The sequence below is a fragment of the Phaenicophaeus curvirostris genome, chromosome 24 (assembly GCF_032191515.1).
Source record: "Phaenicophaeus curvirostris isolate KB17595 chromosome 24, BPBGC_Pcur_1.0, whole genome shotgun sequence".
In the NCBI taxonomy this organism is placed as follows: Eukaryota; Metazoa; Chordata; class Aves; order Cuculiformes; family Cuculidae; genus Phaenicophaeus; species Phaenicophaeus curvirostris.
This window is the reverse complement of record NC_091415.1, coordinates 4,902,735-4,930,717: the sequence shown is the minus strand read 5'-3', so window position 1 is coordinate 4,930,717 and position 27,983 is coordinate 4,902,735. Positions and strand designations below refer to the sequence as shown.

At 45.1% G+C, this 27,983-nt stretch overlaps 1 protein-coding gene across 2 annotated transcripts; it reads right to left on the bottom strand.

Annotated features, from left to right (window-relative positions):
* Positions 1–39: 39 nt before the first annotated feature.
* On the bottom strand, positions 40–27,448 carry MAPK14 (mitogen-activated protein kinase 14). Of its 2 annotated transcripts, none has more exons than XM_069876016.1 (12): positions 27,191–27,448; positions 18,482–18,611; positions 14,931–14,989; positions 14,464–14,575; positions 13,924–13,953; positions 13,431–13,478; positions 12,882–12,996; positions 11,834–11,905; positions 4,265–4,344; positions 3,657–3,735; positions 3,177–3,350; positions 40–2,384 (listed from the first exon to the last, which is right to left on the bottom strand). In XM_069876016.1, the coding sequence occupies exons 1-12, from the start codon at positions 27,304–27,306 to the stop codon at positions 2,317–2,319; spliced, it is 1,083 nt and encodes a 360-aa protein (XP_069732117.1). In that variant the 5' UTR covers positions 27,307–27,448; the 3' UTR covers positions 40–2,316. The 2 variants fall into 2 exon arrangements, with proteins under 2 accessions (XP_069732117.1, XP_069732116.1); XM_069876015.1 differs by lacking the exon at positions 4,265–4,344 and adding an exon at positions 6,440–6,519 and having other exon boundaries at positions 27,191–27,444.
* Between the last annotated feature and the right edge of the window lie 535 nt (positions 27,449–27,983).

The window sequence follows — 27,983 nt, the reverse complement described above, 5'->3', positions numbered from 1 at the left end:
CCCTGCAGCGCACGAGGTTTGGAAGGACCAGTAGCACGGTAGATCTGAAAAATAGGCTTTATTTTTAACCAGTGGTATCTTGACATCGCATCTGGCATAACCAATTACAGCAAAAGTCATGGATAGAAACGGCAGGCAATGTCTCTGAGGCGCGTCCTCCTGCCCCGTCCGCGGGCCCTGAACGGCGCCGGCGGCAGGGAGCGCGTGCCGAACGAGCCCTGGCAGGGAACGGACTCGGGACGAACCATCCCACTCACACAGACACACACACACACACGCACACACAACGTCTATAAGTTTTAAAAATCTTTAGCAATATTTCCGCATGGAAATCACACTGAGCATCTACACAGAAAAGGGCTGATAAAAATAATCTCGCTGTAGGTTTACATAGAATATCTACATTTTTCCTTTGAATACCTGGACTGTGGGTCCAGCAGAAAAGGGAGGGTTTCTGTCTCGATTTCATTGGGCTGAGGAGAGTTATCGCAGAGCGTGAAGTCTCCTGCTTTCTTCACCTCCCTCCAGACTTTAAGTGTTTGACTTGAAGAGATCACTGGAAAGTAGCCCAGGAAGAAAGAATGGCTTTGTCATCCATGTCCCGTCCCTTTGTGCTGCCTCTCCAAAGAGGGTAAAACTCCACAAACAGCTCCTCCCTGCCCGACAGGTAACAAGAATACAAAATACTGCAAAGCCTTTCTCCTCACAGACAGGTAGAGCATCCACAGAGGATGCCTGCAACTAATAAACCTCTAAAACTCTGCGACCAGGCTCCCGAGCTCCCTGGCACAGGCCAAGCGCAAAGAGGCCGAGAAGCCTCCCGCCTGCCCGGCTCCGACTCTGGGCACGTCGCTCACGCAAAGTCTGGTACAACAGCAAAGATCTGAACACGTCTGTATCCTAACATACTTCCTTTGAGCATTTTCTCAGGCAGAGATCAACCTGCTAACAAACAGCCAAGCAGCTCTTATCTGAGAGGGTACAAAACCTCTAGTAAATGTTAGGGTTTTATATATATAAATATTTGTATTTATAGATATAGACAGTGAAAGGGAGATTGTGGTTGGTGCATGCTTATTTCTCTGCTTTGGATTCCCATACTTCTAAAAAAAACTCTTGTCAGGAAATAACTTAGCTCTGGCACAAGATGCCATGGTTGTTTCTCTGAAGAATGTCTTTTACATTCGATCTCGCAAGAAACCCTCTGTCCCAAGCTCTCCTTCCCTGAAACCAGAAGGTCGGAACAAAGACAAGGTGCATGTTTCGATGCTGTATATCCTATCGGCTGCTCGTCGAAGCCCGCAGGACAGCACGTATGTCACGATGTGCAGCACAGGAGGAAGGATTTTGCTGTGGTTTCGCAGCACTGGCTGAGGTATAAGAGTTCAGCAACGATTTAACTGCCCCAGTGCCACCCCCAAAAACATAACACGGATCGAGCAGCTCCACATGCACATACAGCTACGACATGCAAAACCACCTTCCGAGGAACAGCAAATGCAGATGTATGGCTGGTGAGAATCCTCTCCAGCCTCTGTCCCCTGGGAGCTAATGCTGGGAAGCCTCAGAGCGAGAGGGGAAAGTGGGAAAAATACAGGAATATCCAACCCAGGGGGAGAGGCTGCTGCCTCAGAAAGTGATTTCCTGGTTACATCGAGTTCATGCCTGGTTATCTGGGAGCCTTCACCCTGAAAAACAGGGGGTCAGAGATTTCTATTCCAGACTTCCTTTCCCCTCTCTCTCCCCATTCAATTTAAGGCACAAACATATTTACAGTTCCAAACAAACCTTTCTGTGTTCCCAGAATCTGACATTAGAAGGTCTGTGCCTTCTGCTGCACCAGGAAGATCTGGATGTACATCAGCCACCTGGCATTGAACAATGACATCCCTCAACCCCACCTTCCGTCCAGAAGAAAACAGAGGACTCTAAGCCTATAAACCAACTTTGAGGTTACTTAACTGTAGAAGAATTGATAAATGGCAATGATTGTAGCCAAACTTTAAAGGTCAACTTCCCCCGGTGCCCCAGCAGCACAAACTGGCCGAGCACTGTTACTGGGAAAGGACTAGGGAGCAGTCGGAATGGGTCTTCAGAGGCTGCCCCAGGCCATACACAGAACACAAGAGAGCATGCAGCATGTTTACACAGACGCAGCTTCCTTCCCTCCCCCCTCCCTCCCCGATTCCACACACACAGAACCCCTCCACCAAGGAGAATATTGTTGTGACGAGGCACTTGAACGATAACTGGAGAGTCCCTATAGAAAGGCCTTCCCCTCACAGTGACGTGGGACAAACAGGAGAGAGCAGCTTCTCAGGACTCCATCTCCTCTTGGTCAAGCGGTGGTGGCACAAAGCTGATGACTTCATCGTAAGTCAGGCCTGGTGGGAAAAGCATCACAGAAATTTAACAAGCGGTACTAAAGACATCCCTCACGCAAGAAAACCTGCAATCTTAAACCTTCAAACACAAATTTAAATGAAGACTATGGTTTAATTAAGAAGAAAATGAAAAGAATAGTTACACCATTCAGAGGCAAACGCAAAACGGTAGCAGATATTTCCCGAGCATTGAGATGCGAGTTTGAAAACAAAGACATCAGCAACTAAAGTTGCCTATATGTTAGTACAATCACAGCGATAATTAGTTAGAATCATAGAATCACCAGGTCAGAAGAGACCCACCGGATCATCGAGTCCAACCATTCCCATCAATCATTAAACCATGTCCCTCAGCACCTCGTCCACCCGTCCCTTAAACCCCTCCAGGGAAGGTGACTCAAACTCCTCCCTGGGCAGCCAGGGACCAATGACTCTTTCTGTGAAAAAGTTTTTCCTAATGTTCAGCCTGAACCTCCCCTGGCGGAGCTTGAGGCCATTCCCTCTCGTCCTGTCCCCTGTCACTTGGGAGAAGAGCCCAGCTCCCTCCTCTCCACAACCTCCTTTCAGGGAGTTGGAGAGAGCAATGAGGTCTCCCCTCAGCCTCCTCTTCTCCAGGCATTTTCCAGGGACTAGGCTAATTATGCACACGGCCTGTGATAAATTCACTCAGGGAAAGGATGCCCAAGCTTCTATCGGCGTTTATGCCTCCTGACCATCAGGGCCTAGTGAACGCAGCTCACTCAACAGACGTCGTGGGAAGTGGGTGAGCACACTCCTGTCCCCCCTACTCACTTTTCCATTCTTCGATCTCAAGTTCTCTGCTTTCAAAAGACTGATCATAAGGGTCTGCCACGGGTTCATCGTCTGGGTCGTGATACTGAGCGAAGTAGGCGTGAGCCAGCGCTTCTGCCGCAGTAATCCGCTTGTCTGTATCCAGTACCAACATCTTCTCTAGCAAGTCCACGGCTGCAATGGCATCAACACAGAGAAGAAAGGATTTTACACAGCAAGCTGCGTGATGCTGTATCCAGAACACAAGCTCGTAAAAGCCCCGTGTACGTCAGGAATCTGCAGTTTCTCAGGGCCCACCCATCACCCCCAATTTCTTCCTCTTACAGCCTCTCCCCACACATACTCTGTAAACTCTGGAAATGGCACATAGCTCTGTTCTGAACTACTCTACAGCCAAAGAAAACTTTGGGAAGTGTTGGTGTCCCAGGACATGCTAGTCTCAGCTTCTGGAAGAGCCCAGCATTTAACAGCAAGCCTTACCGAGTGGGTTGGCACCAATAAACACATTTTCAAAGTTCATTTTCGGCATGTAAGACAAAGACTGAATGTAGTTTCTTGCCTGTGGAAACAAATGCTCTGTTGAAGAATGATAAAATCCAGCCACCAAGACAGAAAGCATTTCAATCATCCTGAAGCACCGGTTATTACGGTTTGTCTCCTCGCCTAGCCTTCACTTTACTTACTCTGATACTTACTAAGCCCCTCAGCGTTATCCCTTCCCAACTAAAGGCCACTCGGGACAGCAGGGGAAGACCTGACACTACTTGGGGTTCATGCAAGACTGAAAAGCAAAGAGCCGACTGCCTCAGAGTCCTGGGAAGGCTGCGTGCAGTACGGTATCTGTCGAGAAGCCACACAACGTGGCACGCAGTGCAAAGCCAGCTCACATCCAGGCCCTCCTGCACCTCATAAGCCTGCAGTTAAGGACAACTGTCCACATCTCAAGTCTTCATTTAGTACAAAAAGCCTCACCGAGGAGCAGGTAGTGAATTGCCCACCCCATGCCACATGCGAGCATTTAATTTATAGAAGCAGCGAACGCTGCGCATGAAGCCCTGCCCTGCAACCCCCCTTCTGCTCCGTCTCACCTCGTGGCTGGGCATCCTGTTAATGAGATAGGCTGGGGGTGTTCCTGTCAGACGCATGATCTGCTGAAGCTGGTTAATATCTTAAGGGCCTCGTCAAGGGCTTTGTTAAAAACAGTGCGACAACCATTTTAAACAGAACACAGCTGCATACAAAGCATCTCTTCTGCAAACCACAAGGAAAAAGCCATCCAGGCAGGGCCCACTAATCTCTTCCAACACTCGTGAGAAGTTTAGCGAACGCATCAGTGAACGCTCAAACCGTGGAGAATTACGGATCAGTGGGTTAGTGTCAGTATAGAAAGCGTTTCTGTCTGCTGTGAGTAGTGTTACACTACAATACGGTGGCATTCACATCTACTGACAATTTTAAGCTGCTAGAGTAAACGTTTCCTTTGGCTCAAGCTACTCCTCAAGAATTTTCCAAGGCTGCTGCAGCTACACACAACCTCAGGAAAATCACAGGATCGTGGAATGATTAAGGTTGGAAAAGACCTCTAAGATCATCCAGTCCAACCACTAAACAAACACTAACACGGGAACCAAACTGGTATCCTCAGTGTTGGGTACCAGCTTTTTTCTTGCTGCACAGAAAGTACTCGAGTTCCTTGTGGTGCAAAGTGAAATCAGCTCACAACTGACACCTCCTTCTGAACAGCTTTGAATGCACTTTGATCCGTGGGCGAGGTGACAGAAGGCAATAAATGCAGAATTAGCAAACATTAGCGTTGCATAAGGCAGAGTTAGCTGATGTCAGTAACAGAGAAAGTGAGAGCAAGTAAAGTAGTGCAGCAGAACAACAGAATTCATTACAGCCCTACACTACAGGCCCTCCAACACTGCTTAGCTTTGCTACCTCCATACCAGGGAAAAAAAGGTAGAGGCAGTACCTTACTGCATTTTTTTTAAATAGACTCTTGATTGGACCTGGCCAAGAGCAATTATTCCTTTTATTGTGCAATATAAAATAAAGACGACCCACTTCAATCTTATGCATGCGCACCAATCTTTTGCTCAGCCTAGTCAGCCTTCAAGCTTATCTCCCTCGCTAATCCCCTGCACTTCAAATCCCAGGCTGCCCTTCAGATCAGCTCACAGGGCACCCAAGCGGCCCACGTTTTTCCCGTTCCAGCCTTTCCAAGGACAGAACTTCCCAGGGTTTTTTACATCAGTGGGATATTCAGCAAGGTGACCAATTGATTCCAACTCACATTGCACGTCTACATCAAATGTAACACAAGGCCAACCTTGTATTTACCGTCACTGTTGCATGGAAAAGAACTTAAGCTGCAGTACAAAATAATCTTATCACTCTCCACTGCGCTCATCCTCTATTACGTCGCAGGAACAGCAGTGACTTGCTAAACTACGCTGCTAGTTACCTCTACGCAAGTTCATTGCTCACTACGCGTTAACCTCTGAGTCTGTGCTGTTATGGTATATCTTCTCCAACGTTTATGCACCTCTCTTTCAGAAGCAGGGAGGATTAAATGCCATTTAACACTGCTTTCACAGAAGTTTATGATAGAAATAGCATTATGGTTGAAAATAGAGGTCGCTCTTTAAAAAGGAGGCTGCAGAAAGCTTCTTGCAATTACCTTTATAAAGGGCCCCTTGCATCAACACCCCCTAAACGCATGGCACAGTTACATCCCCAGCAGACGATGTACTGTGCGCCCTGGAAACAGAAAAGGACCTAAAAGCATCTTGGATTTTATGCTACAGAAACAGTGATGGTGGCAGTTCTGTTTCAGCAATTAATCCTGGCACAGAAGGTACCGTGTGTTCTGAGCCTAACACAGTTGCTCCTGTTCAGAAAGATCCTTGGTAGGCAATCTGGAGAAATAATAATTGTGATGAGCCTCAAGCTCTTAGCTCCGAAAAATCCTTCCCCAGCAGCATCTGATCACACAATGCATCAAAGTAGAAACCCACCAACTGAAAGAAAAGTCAAAGCAGTAAAATGGGAATATGGAAGGAAGAAATTATACCGCAGGCAGAGGTAAGAGGAAGAAAGATCAGATACACACAGCATATGAACTCAAAGCCATCCAAGAGCAAATAATGACAAAAGAGGAAAAATAACAGAAAATAACACTACAGGCAGGCTACGGGAGGGCAACACACAGACTTGGGACTTCTGAAAGGGCAGATATTACAATCAAAGTGTGAACTCACAGACTCTGAGGAGATTTTCTTCAAAAGCTCAGGCCCTGGGGTTCCAACGAGTCTCAAAATGAGCTTCAACTGATCAATATCTAATGATGGACCATAAAGGAAAATGCTGGGACAAATCAAAATGAAAAGCGCAACATGTCAGCCTATTAACGTTGAAAGTTAACAACTGCCCAGACCTGACTGAAAAGCTATTTTAAGCAAACTGTATTCATTCCTCTTGTTTATGATTCCGTGCTCCCTTACAACAGCTCTGTCTGCATCAGATGGATTGAACAGCTTGTCTCAAACACACTGCATGCATCAAATTGGCCCCTGCATCCGTAACTACGGTGGAGCAGCAGCGGAGGCTTCTGCCCCACAGGCACAGATCGGTTCCCGTGCTCGCTTCGCCCTCCAGGCCCCACGCCAAAGTAGCAGCAGTTGCAGGATTAGGCTGTGTTAGTGACAGATGAGGTAAAGCAGAAGGCTGGAAAGTGTAGGCACCAATATTAAAGTGTCCAGGCCTTGTGGCCACCTTCCAAGGTGACTCAGCCACTCCTAAAGCTTGAAAAGAACGTTGACTGGATGCTGCTGGTGACCGGCAGCCACCTGCAGGGCCCCTCATCTGACAGGGGGAGCCCCTTTCTCGGATGCTGCAGCCGGCAGAGCACTCTCCTCCGCCAGCTCCTGGGGATGAGGCCCTGCACCCAGATCTTCCTTCTGTCCAGCAGCAGAGAGCACAGAATGTGGGCTCAGATCCAAAATCTGTGCAGAAAGCTCTCAGGACGTAACATTGCAGATGCAAAGAGTGTTTTGCCTAGAAGGGAGCTTCCACTGGGCATGGACTGACCTGAACTGTCCTCTTTAAAAGGCACAAAAACTTGGTCTAAGTGACAAAACAGAAGCTTGAGGGAAAAACTCTAGATTGATGTCTAAACCTCAAGGCATTAAGGAGAGACAACGTATCTTTTTAACACCAATAAAGGAATAGTCTCTCTTCTCTGCATTATCCTCCCTACTGCCCTTCAAACCTACCAGTGGTTTCAGACTGTCTGTAATGTTTATATTTTCCCTTAAAAATATATCAAACTAGTTACAGATTCTCCTTTTGATACAAGTTTTTTGCAGGATCAATGCCTTCCTGATGTTTTAAGGTACACAATTCCTTGTTAGACTATCTTGTAATTCCAGTACTACTAGAGCTTCAAAAACTGCTTCCTTGTTTTCTGAAAAAGCCTCAACACTCCTGTAACATTGGCAAAATGGATATAAAGGAAACCATCATTGCTTTGCTCAAATCTTCTCTCTTTTGATGCAAACTCTGAAGTTTTACATATGAAATTATTTAAAAGCCCTGGAAGTTGCACTTTGTTGGAACAACTGAACTAATTTCTCACTTCTCAGGTCGCTTGGCGAGCTCCCACCTAGTTTAACACTGGGAACCCAAGAGTAAATCCAGTGCACTGAGCTGGATTTAGCTTAGCTGCGGAATTGCCGACTCTTAACTGTCAATGCTTAAAAATGAAATCAGTACAGCCACTGGTGAAGAGGATTAGCAGAGGCTGCTATGCTAACCACAATTAGCACATTTAAATTGGCTTTTCTTGGGCACTGTTTAAAACAGCCCTTACTCAGCCTGGCACGAGGAAGAGTTGTGCCGATTTCAGACTGGCTGCTAACGCGCCTCCCAAGTCACACGCCGTGCCGCAGTTTAAATATTTAAATTCTTTTAGAGGCATTTCAAATCACCAGGTGAGCCAGCAACGTCGCTGCCCAGGCTGCTGTCAGTTCTTTCTCCCAGGGAAAAGTGCTATTGGAAGAGACTCGTGTAACATGTGTCAGTGACTTCAGATAAACGAGAGGAAACATGGAATGTGTAATTGCTTGTAGTTTTAGGCCAGCCATCTATTGTGTGCTGAACCTCAGCATTCGTTCAACTACAGGGCCCACCACGTCCCAGAGAAACAAGCCATAAGCAATTAAAGACAGGAAAAACACTTAGTAAATGCAAAGCAAAAGAAAATTAAACACATGTGCATGGAGGAGGAAAGCGCAGCATGCAAACCCCAAATGCCATCACCAAGGTGCCCCAACAACTGACGAGTCTCAGCGATTCCATCACCAGAACCCAACCTGCCTTGGCCATCAGCAGTGGGCACCACAAGACCCTCAGAGCTCATCCAGGCAAAGCAAAGCTCAGAATCAGTTTTAGCTGCCACCACAAGCAAGAAGAAGATGTATCAGAAGAACGCAATTTCAGACGGGTTAGTTACCATGGGAGCCTCATACTACTGAACAAAACCAGCAATAAAAATACTCTTTGGAGTTTAAAATGGAATACAGTCAACTTAAAACATACAGAAAAAAATTGGCTAAGCTACAAAACATTTGAGAGATCAAGTTAAAATAAGACTATCGTTTTATGCAAGTCAAATTGTCAAACAAAGTCAAGTTTCCTACTTATTTCCATGACTCATTCACATTAGAAAAGCTGTAAAAAAAAAATAAGAATATACATGTTTAACAGAAAACAATCTTGGCATAAGACAGATATGATAATGACAAAAAGAAAGCCTATAGCTGCCTTACACTAAAAGCCCAAAGGACTCTGATTTTCATCACCTCAAGGTGGTTTTGTCCCTGACTAGTCTTTCCCACATCTTGCTTTCCTTTTCCACCTCCAGGCAGAGACTTTACCAATATCAGAAATCCATCCTTTATCCTCATATCCCCACCCAGAGATTACAAAGGGAACGATTCAATTATGTCACATTCAGATTCAAGTTCAGAATGTTGCGACAGTCCTGCAGAGCAAAGCCCACGTCAATCACAGGGGTTCTTACAATACTTACTTTAAGTCAATGACACTCACGTTTAGAATCGCTACAGATCAGGTCCTGCAGAACTTAGAATTAAACGCAGCATTGGTTTAACAGAGGCATAATTATCACAGGTAGCATTGAAGATGATCATCTCAGAATACAACTTCATTACTTACCAGATAATTAACTGTGCAGCTTGCCTGCACTGAACCCCTTACTGTAACAGATGCATCTCCGGGCTGTATATAGAAATATCTGATGGCTGTAAATTACATCACACCAGTTCTGCTCAATCCTTGGTGTTAGGGACCAGTGTTTCAAACCATCTGAACAGGAGGATAAGCACCCAGTGAAGGCATTCCCTACTCTTTCACTATCACATTTGTGATATGTGAAGCTATAGAGTTGAGAAAATTACTGTCTTGAGACCAAAATCAAGAATGACACACTTTCTGTTGTCAAACGGAAGCAGTTTCCAGCTTCCTGAACACACAGAACAGTCACATCGCCTTCAGCTGCAAAGTGATTTCCCTAGAACTGTGTTGATTTGGACATACTGTGTCCCTGGCTACCAGAAGCACGGTAAATACACCTCAAGTTCTGCATGTTAATATAAAGTTGGAAAGTCAGCAATTGCATGGTGATGATACAGGAGGAACACAGGCCTCTGCAAAGCTGTGGGTACAAGGATATTGTTAGGAGCCCAGAAGCACCCACCAGGACCTAGAAAATGCCTAAAAGTTTTTCCAAAAACCGTGCGTATATGAAGACTTCAAAAAGAAATCTGCCAAGATAGGAAGCAGCTAGAGCCCTTCATTACCTCCCTTCTGCTTGTTATCTTTAGGTGTCAGCAGGCTGGAGTGAAAGCTGACAGCTTAGTGCCTTTCCTGATCCTCGAGTGTTACGTGCACAAGCAAGATTCCTAGCCTCAAACCCTGCTCCCCTGATAGTTCTAACCCCCTGATCAAACAGCAAAAGCATTAAAGCAGGGAACCACACACACAAACTCTAAGAACTACAGTACTGCCAATTTTTATCTGCAATAGAAAGGATTGGACCTTATTTTGTCTTAAAACCTAACCAATTCAGAACAGAATATTTAATTCCAAAGCGTTACTACCATTTGCAAAAGAAATAGAGCGTTTGAGGTAAAGAACCTCAAGCATCTCTGCTAGGAGATATAAATTAGTAAAGTATCTTAATGGGACAAAGCAAATAACCTAGATCCTGAAAGTAAACTCTGTTTTGCATTGCAGATATTACTGGCGATAATTCACAGCCAAGAACGCAGTTGGAGAAAAACTTCACAGGCTTGGAAGAGAATCGTTCTGTTCAATTCATAAAGAACACATTGTGGAGCATTTCTCATCTAGAGCAAACCCCACTAGCAAATACTTCATGTGCAAGTATCAAGATTTTTAAAATCAAGTGTCACTGTTACTAGCGTGAAATAATGGCAAAAGCGTAAGGGCTTTTGCTTTGTTTGAATCGACAATTCTGGATTTCTCACTCTTTCAAGAAAGAAAAGAAAAATCCCGCTGAAACAAAAATCTAGGTGCTAAATTGGAGGATGGAAACATGGCAAGTTTCTTCTAGCTTCCAAGCCACTTCCGTGTTAGTTCCGTTTCTGACAACAGAAAAATATGGCAGAGATGACTAAATAGCAGAGTACAGCAACTCCACCAGCTTGGAGAGAGGTTATGACACGGAGACAGACAGAAAAAGAGAAAAGAGGATAAAGTTAAAGCACACTGAAAAGGGAGATGACACTGTGGGCAATATAATTTACTTTGACAAACACAGTCCAGTTTCCAGGCAGTGAGAAGTCATGCCAGTAGTAAACTATCCCATCTTTTGTTTGTTCGAACACCGGTTTTAAGTGTAACAATTTGCATCAGGTCTCAACTCTAATTTCCCAGGGAAAATCAAGAGCAAACCTCCCAAAGCGCTTCCATAAATTTGCTGAAAGGTCCTACCCAGCCCACTTTTGTGTGCTAAAAGAATAATTCTGAAGAGATGTTATTCCAGCTTGATTTTTCACATTGATACAAGCACCCAGCAAACAAAGGTTCCCAGTCTGTTTGCGCTCAAGCATGGAAGTGGAACCTAAACATTTCAGAGCAATTTGGAGCGACGTCCTTGGCACTAAAGAACCCACAAACCCACTGCCTTCCCAGCATACCACCAGGATACAGAATGGAGGCCAGAAGGATGCTTCGCATTTATGGGAAACCTGAAGCGTGAGAGGAGTCACAGCAGACAGCCTACTCCACGCATTTATTTTCTACAAACTCCGAGAGCAACGAATGTAAATGAACTTAAAGGAAAGGAACTCCCAGAAACAAGCAACATGTGAGCAATTCTAGCGATGCCAACAGACAAAAAGAGGAACAGATTTGCCCTCTTGCAGATTGTGATTGTTTCATGTGCAACAAAAATCAAGAACTCACCTCATCATACTGAATAAAAGAAGCCATTAATTTAAAAACAAACAAACCAACCCCAAACAAACAAAGAAATTTTCTTGTGAGGCATTTGGAAGTGAAGATCTCTAACTTTCATCTCATGAAACTGTATTACTTTCAAAGGATACGGTCTGTGCCAGGGAACAATGTTCTTCCAGTCAACAGCTCAGCCATAATGCATCCCACTGACCAAATATCAACTGAACAAAAAATAAAACACAAAACAACGTCATGCAGAAAAAGAAATTCTCAGTAGAATCACTCCATCTAGCAAGTACGAACAGCTTTGTCCTTAGAGTCTCATGGTGCTGGAACAACTGGAGATACGCTGCACTCTGATACTGTTCAGTAACTTTGTCACCTAAGATTTCTCCAAATAACAGAACACCAGAGCAGGCAAATGTTCTTTCCACAGAAAAACAGGCATTGAGCACCAAAGAGGAAGAAACCTGCTCAAGACAGCTCCAAGGAATTAATTTGCACATGGCCTCAAATAAATCCTACCCAACCAAACACCAACTATCATGCCACAGATACAAGCCCATAGACAGACAAGTGGAAAATACAACAGAAGGAAGAACAGTCAAGTATGAACAAGTAGCACATTATTTTCTCTGGTTCATATTCTGTCCTGTACAAGAACTATCCTCAGGATGTGCTTTCCCTCTCTGTGATCTGGACGTATCTGGAAGTAGGGAAGCACAGTGTGTTGCTGAGAAGATACTGGAAGCTGTGAGGAAGATGAAATTGTGAAGAAGTGGCTAAGAAGCCAGGAAAGGATTCACACCGTAAATTTTAGGCATTTTCCAGCATATTCCCAGCAGCTTCCTAGAAATACACCTTCTCCTCATCCAGATTACATTCTATTCTCTTTCTTGAAAAGTCACCATGCTAAGAAAAATAAGGGATAAGAGTTGACAATATTTTGCTGATTTCAATTTCACAGGTTCAAGTTTAAAGAAGTCTCCAGAGTGCTGCCACAATGATTATTAGTTTACACCTGGTAAACTGTGGTTCAAACACTAATCCATAGCTTCCTTCTTTTAATCACCCTTACTGAAGCCTAATTACTATAACTGCCAATTTATGTGATCAAATGGAAAGGAGCACATGCAGAGGACAACCTCTGTTTTCAGAATTCAAGAGCTGAACTGCTGTGTTAGTTGAAAGCATTACCTGTCTGGTTGTAATGCATCCAATTCAGCATGATCTCCGGAGCCCTGTACCACCGTGTAGCCACATACCCGGTCATCTCATCATCCGTGTGCCGGGCCAAGCCAAAATCCAGGATCTGCAGAAGAGAAGAGGCATCCACCAACTACTGTAGTGGAACAGTGCAAACTAGTTATAGCAAATAACCAGGCAGTTACAGAACTGGGTGGAGGAGAGGTGGTGCAACTGCAAAAGCAGATTATGAAACTAAATTTCACAACCAGTTAAAAGACACCAGACTAGAACAGCGTAGAGTTCCATCAGAATTGTGTCTGGATATCTTCTCACAAAAGAAAACACCTACTGAACTACTAATGCTGTTAAATCTTCTTTTTCACATGAAAAGATATAGAAAAAAAATCCTTACAGCCCTTTATAGCTGGGAAGGACATTATTATTTCAGACCACAGAAATATTTCCATCAGGAATTATTCTGTCTCTAATTCCAAGAGACATCCACAAGGCATTCACTCAGATTCCAGTCACACCAATCCAGCCTTGTGATTACATTACCTTTAGCTCACAGTCTTCATTTACAGCTAAGTTGCTAGGTTTTAAATCCTGAAAAATTAAACATCAGCATTAGCAACAGTTTGTTGTTTCACAAGTCTAAAGTAGGTAAAAATGTAAACGCAGATAGAAAATAGATTCTAACTGGCTGTAAATATCAACTGTCCATACTCAGGAAAGTTATGTTATCTCAGAGTCAGCTCTCCTGTGCTACTCAGAGGTGTCACATGTAAGTAAAAATGCATAAAGGCTCCTTGCAGCACCAGTGCTGTAGATGCGTATTTAACAAATAGGGAACCTCTTTCACCAAGACAGGCAAGAACAGAAACTACAGACCTTGACAACCACTTCCCATGTTTAAACCTTTTGACTATTTAAGCAAATTAATTCTCGGAAAATTTCCTCCTGTTCCTGTAGGTGCTATATTAAAATTCAATACTACATTTCTTAAAGACATTGGTTCAGTACAGGAAGTAAGCTCAGGAGAAATACTCACCCTGTGTATTATGTCAGCTGAGTGGATGTACTGCAAGGCAAGATGAGAAAGTTAATATAACAGTCCGAGTTGCCTCCGTCTCATTTCATCACTAGACAAACTGCCCTGCCCCATCCCACACAGCTCCAGCGCTACAGCCTGTCTGCAGAAGGATCTGAACGTGCACCTACGGGTTTCAAATATTTAGGTGTTCCACTTTGGCTCTCCTTAGGGTGACCCAGGAGCGCTGCCACCGTGAGCAGTACACCACGAGCAAACAAAACTGAAGAAGTGCAATATTCATAGTCAAAGTAGAGGAGAGGGCAGTATACTTCCTAATTTTCCAGACATTGCCCATAAGGATGTATGGAAATGTCTTCTTGAATGATACATCGCTTTACTGATAGAGCTCTGAAAAGGTATGAAGGGAAGGAACAATAATAATGTGTTATCTGCAATCCATTAGGAAAGTTATGGAAGCCCTGCTCTGCACTCCTCTGAATTTCTGAGGATAGGACATCAGTGAGAACTTTCACCTCCTCGTAAGACAGGCACAAGTACCTTCAGTCCCCGAAGAATCTGGTAAATGAGGAACTGCACGTGGTCATCTGTGAGCTTCTGGCATTTCACAATGTTATTCAGATCTGCTCCCATCAGGTGTGTCACCAGGTACCTACGAACAGAAGGAAACACACAGGCGGTGAAGCAATCCCTTCAGCATGATTAGGATAAAATCTCCCCACGAAGCTCCAGTGGCAAAGTTAGCCGTCCCAAGGCGTGTTGCTGAGTGAAATACAGTTCATAGACGTTAAACTAACACAGCAGGTTAGTACATCTATCCCTACTGGTCAATGAAACACAAGTGAACAAGTGTGAGGAGTCCAATAGTTTAGGGTGTCCTGGTATCTTTTGTGCTGGAATTCAGAACAACGACAGATAAATTCTGGTGGCCAATATTTCTGTAACAATCTAGGAGATGCAAGGGAGACAGAAATGCTGTTTTGTTGCGGTTCAGAGAAGTTACCTACACATCATTGAATTCTTCTAGCGACTTGGCAGGAGTGAACACATCCAGCAAACCAATCACCTGGAAAGAAAATGGTAAAGTGAAAAAGCCGTGAAATACACTCATAGTAGAATATGATACAGTTAACAGGATTCTCTGGGGGACAGAAACTACTCATTCCAGTAGATGTTTCACTTCCAGCTACATGAATAAGTCAGATATAGACAAATTAGTATTCATAAAGATCAGAAACAAACGTTCCATTCTTGTGTAAAAAAAAAAATACTAAGGGTAAAAATATACTGTTGTCTTTTCACAGCTTCATCCACTCAAAGCATCAAACAGGTGCCCTAACACAGCCCGGTGTAAACACTGGCTTAGAATTCCACATTTTAAAAAACAACTCTAGCTTGTTCAGGAAATAAATGGATGAGAAAAACAAAAAAAACAAGCACCAGATGAAGCCCTTTGCTTCCTGCTCAACTCTTGGTTCTGCTGTTGACTACTGGGAGCCTGGATTTGTTTCACTTGTGCTGAGTAATGGCTAGAAAAATTTAAGGATCAGGAACACAAGCCATGAATAATAATGACTATGCTAGAAGCTGCGTCAGGATCACAGTCATGCAATGAGGACCCCATCTTCACACAGCTGACGGCTTCTGTGCAAGTCGTACATTCTGCACAAAGAGCAGCTACTCCACCTCTCATTCACAACTAAACTGTGCTGCCAGCAGGGAGTAGAAGGAGACGCGTGTGTTAATTTATGGAAAAGAGGAACCACACTTTGTTATCCCATAATCACCTCCTTGGTCATTTACAGCATTGAAAAAAAAAAAACCAAAACAAAAAAACACTAGTCAATAAAGTCTATTCTATTTTTCAATGAAATGTGCTTTTAAACCTTATTTTCCTTCTCTCAATAGCAAATATTATTTTATGAATATATGAGATAAGGACAGGTTCTCCTCTTCCCTTTCCAAGTCAGCACCTCACTTCTCTCGGATACACAAGCATCACATGCAACTCGGCAACCTCAGTAATGGTTCAAGTGTGCACATGAAACCAAGAGCTGGACTCCCGTGTTCCTCTTCACATCATCCTCTTTATCCCACTGTTTACACTCGCCAAGGATGTCAGACTCGACTGAATTACCTTTAAGCAGAGAACTTAAGACAAAACCTTTGGGGAACCAAGGCTATGTTTTCAGAAGAGAGCAAGTGGATAGGAAATAAAAGCCTCTGTCTAATCTATATTATACATTATGGATCACGTTTTATTGAGGAAACCGAAGAGAGAAAACACTGCACGCCTCTCTTGATACACATCACAGCAACTCCATTTCCAGACAGACATCTTCACACAGTAATATTCACATCCATCCTGTATAATATTTCTCATGTTTACAGCTTCTTTCTCCAGGGGACTCTTCTGTATCAGCTTTTATGGAAAAATTCAACATTGCCTACCTAGCTTAGCATGGAAAGACAAAAAATGACTTTGCCATCCAGGCTTCGGAGTTTTTTCATTTCTCACATCTATCTTCCTACACCACAGAGCACAGTATCAAACCATCCATATCTTCCATCCATTTCCACACACACCTACATACCGTTATTCTGTAGTGCATCTCTGACTCACTTCTCAGGAAGTGCAAACACCAGGCGATTCAGAATCCAACTCCTAACGTTTTGCTTTCCCCTTCCAACACTTCAGGATGTCAGAGAGCTTATTAACTTCTTCATAAGACAACAAACCCCTTTGCTCTCCCATCTGCTCAGTGTTATGCTTTATGCAAGCTGGCAAGGCCTCCTGCAACTTGAAAATCCAATGCAGACACGCTCAGCGCTCTGTAGGTCCATTTATCTGCTCAAGATAATCATGAGCCAGACTAGATACAGGCTACAGAAAGCCACCCTCAACAGGCATACCTGCCAGCTTTGCTGGCATGTTCCGTGCCACATAAACCCAAGTGTTTTACTTCCGAACCAGATCCGCATCAGCCGGACACCAGCTCTGCTAGGCCTGCCCAAACTGGCTCTGAGCATCTCTGCATCTGCAGGATCTGCAAACCACAACCTAGATAAACTTCCCACAGAGAGAAGACGCTACAATGAACTGATAACAAATATTTCTATATATAAACAACTTAACTTCCTTTTATCTCTTATTCTCAAAGCTACATCACCTCTTTGCAATACTAATTAAAAAAATATTAATGAGTGCCAGGTATAGAACTATTGCAGCATCAGGCACAATCTAATTTTCATTGCTTAACCCTATAAGTTTAGACAAAACTAACTGATACACTGATTTTTTTTTTGGGGGGTTGGGGGTGTGAGTGAAGGGGAGGCAATATAATAGATATTCAAAGGTTTCCCATTTGGAGAATATTGCAGGTATGAGAAAAGGCCCAGAAAAAACTCCAGGGGTGGATATTAAGCAGGATCAATTGCTACCTCTACTGTGGATACAGCAGGATCATACAGAGACACTAAGTACTGTTGACAATGGCATGTAACACGCATCAAAAGCTCCAGTTCTTTAGGCACAATAAAGCACCAAGAAGATTTACAGGCTACCAGCTGCTGGCTGCATGTTTAGGAGCCACAACGTACGCCCACCCTGCCACAACAGAAGTTCAGAACAAGCCATCCAAGGGGAAACCTGCAATGGAACGAGGCTAATCTGGCTTTGTGCGATAGAAGCCCTGGGTTTGCTCAGCCCACTCCCTGTGTTTCTCTCCCTCCACGCTGGGGTTTGCTGGGACAAACAGAAGAGGGGAAAAAAAAGAAGAACTCAAGAGCTTTCCTTTCTTCTTGACATCCCGAGAGCTCCACAGAGGGCCCGGTTATGAGTCGTTTTGCTCCACTGCAGGTAATATTTGCTCCAACCAGCAGGCAATAGAACCACGCTGGTGCATTAACGCCACAAACACACAGAACTGGTCAGCCAACTGTTTGCCATACCAATTGGAGGTTATATCAAAAACTAGTTCCACGTAATATTTGTCACACCCCATTTTGTTTCCCTGTTGATAATTTAAGTGGACGGCTTGTATGAAAAGCCATCCCATTTCCACCCCCACACCTCCTTTTCCCTATTTTACCTACAAAAATCTAGGGAACATCTACCCCACATCCTTCTGATATAGGAAAGCCAAAGCAAATAAATAATAAAAACCTTCCAGAAGACATTAAAAGCAACCTGGAGATCTTTTTTAACATAAATTCTTAAAATAACAAAAACTTCAGCTTACTACAGCAGGCAAGAAGACTGTGAGTGACACCAGCTGTGTCCTAAATCCTTAAGACAGCATGGATCTGCCAAGCAGTCATTTCCAGCTTGTTCTAGGAACTATTAAGACTTAATAATACAAAATCGGTTATAGGAGTTTTGGGATTTTTTTTTTTTATCTGCATGCTTTTCTTACAACAATAATCCCTTGGACAACTGGAAGCTCTGTATTTGTACTAGAAAAGCCTCTGCAACAAGATCCTTAAATGCCATCATGCTGGAAGCTCACTGGATGGTCCAACTTCACACCAACTTTTCATACCACCTCCTTCCACTTACGTTTTCGTGTTTCATGTGCTTAAGCAGCCGTAGCTCTCGGTAGGTCCTTTTGGCGTGGATTATCGACTGAAATGGTCGGGACAGCTTCTTTACAGCCACACGCAACCCAGTTTTTGTGTCAAAGGCAGAGCTACAATGGAGAGTAATCACATAATAAATAATTAATTTTGATAAACGCCTTCAAATCCACACCTAGCAACCCCAGAGCACAGTCACAGTCAACCCCATTTCTCCATTTCTGCAGCGACAATAATTTCTAAGTCTCCTGGTCTACAACCTGCACCCCCACCTCAAATCCCCATGTATTTACATGACTGTTGGTGTCTACAGAAATTGTCTAAAAGATGAGTCTTGTTCACACAGTAAAGGGACATTTTGTAGAGGAAAATAAATGGTTATAGCTTTTCTGTCTAAAAACAGTTGTGCTTTTAAACATAAATATGGCAATAAGACTCTGAAGAGACGAAGAGTACTTGTAAGTATTACCTGTATTCCTAAACATTGTCACACACCACAATTTGTCACAACATGCTGTGCTCAAGATACTATCTTTTATGGTTATGTCCAAACAAAATCCAAAGCCTATGCCTAATAAAATCAACTATGATGGTTGTTAATCACAATCAAAATCAAACTTCTTTGGTAAATCGCATCTAATCCTAAACTCCTGTTATACAACAACACATGAGAATAAACAATACTTAGCTGCACATTATCCAAACACATTCCTTCAGCAGAAACTTCTACATAAAACCTGTACACAGAAATAATGGTGTTTCTTAGAACCCACAAAGACTAACTCTGTCCTATTTTGTAACTGCATATATAGAGAATTGATACTGTACTGTAAAAGATCTTTTAAAGTAAGTTCTATTACAACCTATTTATTTATAATATTAGGAAGGAAAAGCTGGATACTTTTCTAACAACCAAAAACTTACCACTTGAAGAACTATGTTAAGTTTATGGTACGCTGCATAAAGTCTTCCAGAGCTTAGGGCTTATATGTGAGGCGCTAAAGATATATAGGTGAGTTACAGATCTTAATTAAATTTAGCTGTGAACTGCATTACTCCTCTTTCTTCTCTTCTTTGATATTCTTATCTAAAAGAGCTCTGGTTTGTCAAAAAGGAATGAGGAGGAGAATGAGGGGATGTGAAATCAAGGTTGCTCTTGATTCAAGATAAGAAACAAGTGGGAAGTATGGAATGGAGACAGTCAGAGGAGGATAGTATTTTTTAATTTTCCAGCTGCCTTCTGATTCAGGGCAAACTGCTGATTCCATTTAAAGGTGAGTATGCACTAGTGCTTGATAAACACCAATTGAAAAGGAAACCTATAAATTTATAAATGTAAAATGTGAAGCAGCTGAAATATCAGAGTCCAAAAGCAGTCCCAGAACAGAACCACGAGCACATGTACAGCCCTCACACCTTACCCCACCAAAGCTCCTCTCTGAACTAAAGGTAAATGTCTTTTCTTTTTAAAACAAGTAACTGGAATTAACTTGCAAAGAGACTCCTTATCTCAAAGTCACTCAGTTTCCAAGGAGCTTGTTCTAGGAAGTTTATAAGAAAGGGAACACAAAATAGAAGCTTGTTTCTATGAGCAGCGATCCTTCCCCTGGGCCCTGCAGAATGGAAAAACCTGCTGTGCATGATGGAAGAAGAATATCCCCTCCTCTAGAAGGGGCACCTGCACACAGACAGGGAATGAGCTTGCTGGAAGAGATACGAAAACACAGCTAGAGAGGCCACAGGAGCTCCAGACTGTCACAGCCGAATCGCTCAAGCTACACTGCAATGTCCCAAAGAGCGTCTGCTATGCCCTCTTATACATCAGTGACCCTTTACAGTGATCCTCTCTCAGCCCAGGACAAAAGCAGCCATTCAGTTCTTAATCTTGATTTTACATGATCCTCAGCGAGTCTTTACACACCACTAGAATATCACTATTTAAGTTGCAACACTTCATGAATCACAGAATTCTAGTTTTTTTTCAAGCTACACATACATCATTTTGTCCTACACAAACACACCTAATCCAAACTGTCTTTGTATGACAACATTTTAATGATATTCAAGGTGTTTTCTAGGACTTAGAGCATAAATAAGATTAGTCATCACAACTCAAGACGTACTGTTGTGAATTAATCATGAACTTGTACCAGCTTTCAAACGCTTCAGGTACAAAAGGCAGCATTCACCAATCTCTTTCATCTGGAAAAGAAGGGGATCCCCTGCATGTTAACCACCTTCACAGCTGCACAATCAGATTTCTCTCTTGGTTTCCACAAGATTCTCTTTAGCGAAGATTCAAAGCCACCAGGCATAATGTACAAGTCCAAAGAAAATTTAATTCCACCTTATTTTTAATGACATTTGGGGGGCTGTATCCAGCCATCACTCCGCTGCTGTAGATGTACAAACTCCAAGAACTGCAATCAGCAGCACTGAGAAACCACCTAACAGCACAATGATGCTGTGCTCGAGCCCAGTAATAAATATAAATAAATATAAATAAAACGTTGTATTACTGCACATTCACAACCTAAGCTGCTCTTGGAGCCAGAAGAATTCTAGATTGGGTCATGTTTGAGGCCTAAGGACTATTTGCCTACAGATAAAGGCACACTGAGTAATTTTCTGCATACAGATAACTGCCTAATGGTTTTCACAAGTACAGAACACGGAGCTACAGCACAGCTGTCACGGTGGAGAACGTTTGAAAGAACACTAAGCTGGCTTTCATCACAGAGTTAAACCAGCTGCATTATGCTGATCATATTTCAGCTAAAAAAAATGCCCAATTAGGAAAAAAGTGCATGATCCACAGTTTAAAATCCCTTTAAAAACAAGATCAGCACAAATTCTGAATTTATCACAGCTTCCACGTTTTAACCACTGCACTAGGGCAGCACACAAGTTGCATCCATCCCACCCTAAGCAAACTAAAAGTGATTCTGAGCTAAACTGATTTGAATCCAGAACACCAGAGCTACAGTGAAGCAATTATTTCACATAATACATTCACCGATTTAACTTGTATCTTCTCAGAAGTAACATTGAGGAAGTCCGAGGAACTGAAGGACATACAAAATTACTCAAGAGTGCTATTTATTTACATCTAGATAATCAGAATGTTAATTTTTGTGCAAAGACTATTTTGCTAAGTATAAATAGCACACTGCTCATCGCTAGCACATATGCAAATGCCCAAGCTAACCGAGTCTCTTCAGTGGAACCCTTGGTGTTAATTAACCCCTAATTATAGGCAGCTCTTGTACCTGACAGTATCATTAACACTTCTGAGTTCAGTCTATAATGCATTTCAATCTTTTACCCTCCCAACACACTATAAAATGTTGTAAATCTCTGCTATGTTGGCTTCTGATTCTAAGAAAGTTGCAACAAACACCTCCCTATAGCACAGAAATGCTCACATTAATTTAGTTTTGTAATATACAGAGGTCCCATGAAGTTCAAACTCCTCATCTTTGCTTTCAGAGCTCTGCTCACGGCTCTTCTGTACATGCTCATCTTCTGCTCAAGTCTCCTCCTGTAATCCTGTGTTCTGCTAATCCTGCATACATGGCTGCTTCCCCCACTCAGTTTGAGAGTTCTTTCCACATCGCTCCTCACAAATCCACCACACCTCACTGGAGAAGCAGACATCTGTCCATCCAAGTGCTTTGGAGGCGCTCACGCACTTTTATAAGGGATTAGTAACCCTGAAGACACACATTGGCAAAAAAAAACAATCCACAGAGGAATCGTTACTGCAAAGGTGATATTCAGAGTCGTTACTTCATTTCCCTGGGAGCCTAGTATTTTAAAATGTATTAAATCCATTAGATTTCTCAGTTGGTTTGAAAGGAGGGGAATTATCTCAGTATCTTCATAATATCCAGGAAATTCAGAGTCAGCGTTGTCAGCTGTGGGTCAAAATGGGAAGATATCACAGGTTTTGGAAGGACTCATACCCCAACAGTCAATAAACAACAGAAAAATCTAAAAAATCCTAACGCAAGATTCTGAGGAAGAGTAAAGTTTGGAAAGGAATTGAATAAGCCAAGTAAGGCAATACAGGTGGCCTGCAAAGCCATCAAACAAACCCTCCTCCTACAAAGGTATCAATAAAACACATAGAACCGCTGCAAATAACCACAGCGATGAACTCCTAAGATCACGCTGCGTTGGCCTTCACAGCGCGTTAGAGACTGAAGGCAGAGATGGTCAGAACACCCCTCTGCTCCGCTGAACTAATGCCCTCCAGCACACACAAGAAATGAAGCTGGAGGATCACTTCGCGAGTCACTGATCGATCCATCTCCATCGAGCAACTGCCCCTGCAAGATGCTGCCTTATCCAGGCTCCTCTCCTCCCTAGAGGAATTATGACAAGGCTGATACTCTAGCGACCCACATGTATTTTAGAGCAGACCTGGTTACAAAACCTTCTTCGTGCAAAAGACTGCCGTGTGAATATATAAAACTGTTGCAAGAATAAAAGGAATAGCATTTCACACAACAGATGCCACACAGCAACCGTTACATGACTTAGTAACAAACAGTCTGAGCATACATACCCGCGTTCCTTGACGTTTTGGAACCAAATCCCTACTTGCACCTACACATACTTCAAGTTTTTAAAGAGCTGATCCTAAAAAATACCCGAGATGGCGGTTTCAAAGTCCTTCTTCCAACATGGCACTCAATACTCCCAAGAGCACTGGAATATCTGCTCGAAGTTCAAGCTGCCTGCAGAAAAAGCTTCTTCCTCTCCATCCACTGACTACATAAAAAAAGTCAGGATGTCATATTAGGGTGCTCAGAGTCATACCCACATCGGACATTCACAGCGGCCTATAGCAGACAGCTCCACATCTAATGATTCATCTGCTAGGTTAATTCTTTCTTTTTTATTAATTTTCCCCCCACTTCACAGAAATTCCTCATTTTTTAAATACCTCATCTTGACAACTAAATCAACAGCTGAGAATTCTATCATATTCTCATACAGTAACACAGCAGACAGACATAGAAATCTATTTAACTACTCAGTAAGGGTGGTTAAAGCCCCACAATTTACCACCCCAACACAGAGGTACCCCAAGCTTTGTCCCAAATAAAACCAAGCAACATTTTACTGGGGAGAAAAATCTCTAAGGGGACAGAAAGCAGAACATGTCATTGCAGAAATATCCTAAATACTACGCATCACTCCTCACAGCTTCACAAAATTACATATATGTGCAAGGGGGTTCTGTTTGTTGGGGTTTTGTCTTTTTTCCAATTCTGACGCACTTCCCACATCACATATCTTCCTGACTTTATCTTAATTTTAGAACATGCAGAGAACCACTAACATGAACTGCACTGACTCGCGTGCCACATGTCTGAAATCGCTTCCAATACAAAACTGTTTCAGCTGGTCTGAAGGCAATTGCACAATCTCTGAACGTTTTCACACAGCAAAACAGGAAATTCGTGATGCAAACTCTTTAGTTATTGGTTGTGAAAACAAACTTTGGAAGTACTACAGGCACAATGGAGATTGCACAGCGGAGGGAAGAGAAGAGGAATGGGCTAGAGGGAGCAGGATCAACCTTAAAAATACCATGGACAAGGCATTGAGCAAATCATTTCCCATTACATGCGGGAAGTTATGCAACTCTGTGGCACTCACTGGGGTTATTTAGCAGCTACAGCAGCGAGGCCCCTTCTTTCACCAGAACTAAACCCTTCTATTTTAAAAACAACTCAGCAAATATATTGGTTAATCTCGCTACTAGAATTGACTGGCCTTTGTCTTTTCTGAAATATAAACTGCTGTACCTCGAGTGTGCATATACTTAAGAAATACACACTATTTAAGCTGAACTTGCTAACAATTTTATAACAATGGTTTAAGAAAAGCTGAGAACTTTATTTCTTTAAAACTGCAGCGCATGCAAAGCGACTCCTTTCCTTCTCTAATAGAGGGCAGTGTGCATCCCTCCTTATGACAGAACATAAATGATAGTCGTGATCTAAATTTGCATATTATGTTAATGAAAAAATATGCCTGCCTGCTCAAACGCAGCAGCAGAGCAGATGTGCGATCGTTTTATGACCTGTATTTGACAACTCTGCCAACACTTTGACTGAGCCAAAGAAGAGAATAAAAATCAGAATGTTCACACGGAAGGCATTTCCTAAAAGGACACGGTAAGCCACGAACAGCTCTACACAACTGCTCAAACTGATTCAAACACAACCTTGTCTTTAGGATGAAGCAATGCATGCGGCCTGGTTAATTTATGTTTAACGATCCAACATATTTCAGCAGAGAAGCTACAAATTAAGGAAGCATCGTATTGTGCACATGTAGCCTGTTCTACGTTTTGTTTCTATTAGGTCAGCATGAAAAACGAAGCTCTTATCTTCAAACTCTCCGTATTTCTGCAGGTCTCAGAGCAGGACTTTACTCTCAGAGGACTGACAGACTGCAGTCCAGCTGTCGTTCTACAGCAATAAAACAAGTTTTCCTACATTGGTCTACTACTGCCAAGAAAATATCGACACACATAAACCTGCTGTTACAAGTCAGGGATGCAAAACCAGCTCTCTACTCTCCCTGCCTATCGACTGATTCAAGTTAAAAACATAATTGCCTTAAACACAATCCATCCCTGGGGTCAAGAAAGAAACTGGGACAGGAGCTGCCAGGCCCTTGGCTCTGCACAGCCAGCTCCGGGGGCCTTGCCAGCCTCCATCCCTCTCCGCCTCCACCTCCCAACAGCAGGAAGGCACGGTGAAATATGTCCCCATGAGATCACTCGGGGAGAGTGGGGGGGTTGGGACGCGATTATCTTCCCTTGCAAAAATGTTTTTAGTGCCACCTGCCATGTGGTGCAATCCCCGACGCATTCCAAAGCCCAGGCTTCGGCTTCCCGACAGCACCGCTCTTCAACAGGGTGGAAAAGCGTTTCTTGCACGCACCCGGTGCAAAGCCAGGACAGAGGAGCCCCAGAGGAGCTGCATTTCTCGTGGTGCACGTTTCCATGGGAAGAAGGGGCCGAGGGGGTGGGCAGCACCCTGCTGCAACCTTCCCTGCACCCTCACACGGCCTCCCAAACCCCTTGCAGCCTCACACAAACCCCCGTTCCCCCTGCACCCCCCAACCCCATCTGTCCCCCACACCTCCCCGCATCCCTACACCCTCCTGCACTGCCCCACCGTCCTGCACCCCCCAAAAACCCCACTTCCCCCTGCACCCCCACAACCCCGCCTGTTCCCCACACCTCCTTGCACCCCTAACAACGCTTCACCTCCCTGCAACCCCCCACAAGCCCCCCGTCCCTCCATCCCCAGCACCCCCCCACAAAGCCCTGCACCCCTCCACCTCCCTGCACCTCTACACAACCCCTCGTCCCCGCAAACCCCTGCAACCCCCAGCTTTCTGCACCCTCACACAAATCCTTGTTACCCCTGCAGCCCCCCAACCCCACCTGCCCCCCACGCCACCCTGCACTCCCCGAACAACCCCTGCACCCTCACACAAACCCTTGTCTCCCCAGCACCCTGCACACTTTCACAAACCCCCCTTCACCCTGCACCCCATAAACCCATCCCTCCAGCTCCTGCACCCCCCCACAAATCCCCATTCCCCCGCACACCCTCAACCCCCCCCCGCCCCCCAAACCACCCTGCACTCCCCCAACAACTCCTGTACCCCCACAAAACCCCTTGTTCCCCCAGCACCCTGCACACTTACACAAACCCCCCTTCCCCCTGCACCCCTATAAGCCCCCCCTCCCTCCATCCTCTGCGCTCCCCCCCAAACTCCTGCACCCCCTCCACAAACCCCAGTCCTTCCCTCCTGCACCCCCTCAACCCCACCTGCCCACCAACAACCCCTGCACCCCCCTAAACCCCTGCACCCCCCTAAACCCCTCAAACCCTACTTGTCCACCACCAACCCCTGCAACCCACCAAACCTCTGCAACCCCTCCAAACCCACCTGTCCACCACCAACCCCTGCATCCCCCCCAAACCCCTGTACCCCTCCAAACCCACCTGTCCACCACCAACCCCTGCATCCCCCCCAAACCCCTGTACCCCTCCAAACTCACCTGTCCACCAGCAACCCCTGCATCCCCCCAAACCCCTGCACCACCTCCAAACTCACCTGTCCACCAGCAACCCCTGCATCCCCCCCAAACCCCTGCACCCCCCCAAACCCCTGCACCCCCTCCAAACCCACCTGTCCACCAGCACCCCCCCAAACCTCTGCACCCCCTCCAAACTCACCTGTCCACCACCAAACCCTGCATCTCCCCCCAAACCCCTGTACCCCCTCCAAACCCACCTATCCAGCAACCCCTGCACCCCCCCAAACCTCTGCACCACCTCCAAATTCACCTGTCCACCAGCAACCCCTGCATCTCCCCCCAAACCCCTGCACCCCCCAAACCCCTGCACCCCCTCCAAACTCACCTGTCCACCAGCAACCCCTGCATCCCCCCCAAACCCCTGTACCCCCTCAAGCCCTTACACCCCCTCCAAACCCACCTGTCCACCAACAACCCCTGCACGCCCCCAGACCCCTGCACCCCCCTAAACCCCCCCAAACTCCTGCACCCCCCCCAAACCCCAACCCCACCTGTCCCCCCCACCTCCCTGCACCCCCAAACAACCCCTCGTCCCCCTAGCCCCCGTGCACTCACCAGACGGAGCCGTAGGCCCCGGAACCGACCGGGGAGAGGTTCTGGTATCGCTCGGGCACCTCCCACACGGTTTTGTTGAGCTCCTGCCTGTAGAACTTGGGCCTCTCCTGAGACATGTCGGCCCCGCAGCCCGCCCCGCCCGGCCCGGCCCGAGGGGGAGGCTGTGCCCGCGGCTGCAGCAGCAGCAGCACCGCCACCTCCTCCTCCTCCTCCTCCTCCTCCAACAGCTCCTTCCTCCCTTCCTTCCTCCTCTCCCCGCCTCGCTGCTGCTGCTGCTGCTTCTCCCGACGGCGGGGGCGGCACCAGCACCGCCTCCTCCGCTCGACCCTCCTTCCTCGCCCTCCTCCTCTCGCCCCTCCCCTCCCTCCTGCCTCGTTCCCCCTCCCGCTCTCCCTTCGCACCTCCTCCTCCTCCAGACCCCCGCCTCCCCGGCCTTCCTCCCCCTCTCCCCTCCTTCCTCTCCCTCTCCTTCTCCCCTCCTTCCTTCTCCTCTCCTTCTCCCTTCTCCCCTCTTCCCACCGCCTCTCCCCACCTTCCTCCCCCGCCCCTTCCTTCCTCCCCTTCTCCGTCCTTCCTCCCCTCTCCCCTTCTTCCTTCCTCCTTCTTCCTCCCCTCTCCCCTCCTTCCTTCTCCTCTCCTTCTCCCCCTCTCCCCACCTTCCCCCCTCTTCCCACCTTCCTCCCCCACCCTTTCCTTCCTCCCCTCTCCCCTTTCCCTCCCTCCTTCCTCCCCCCCTTCCTCCCCCTCTCCCCACCTTCCTCCCCCAACCACTTCCTTCCTCCCCCAACCCCTT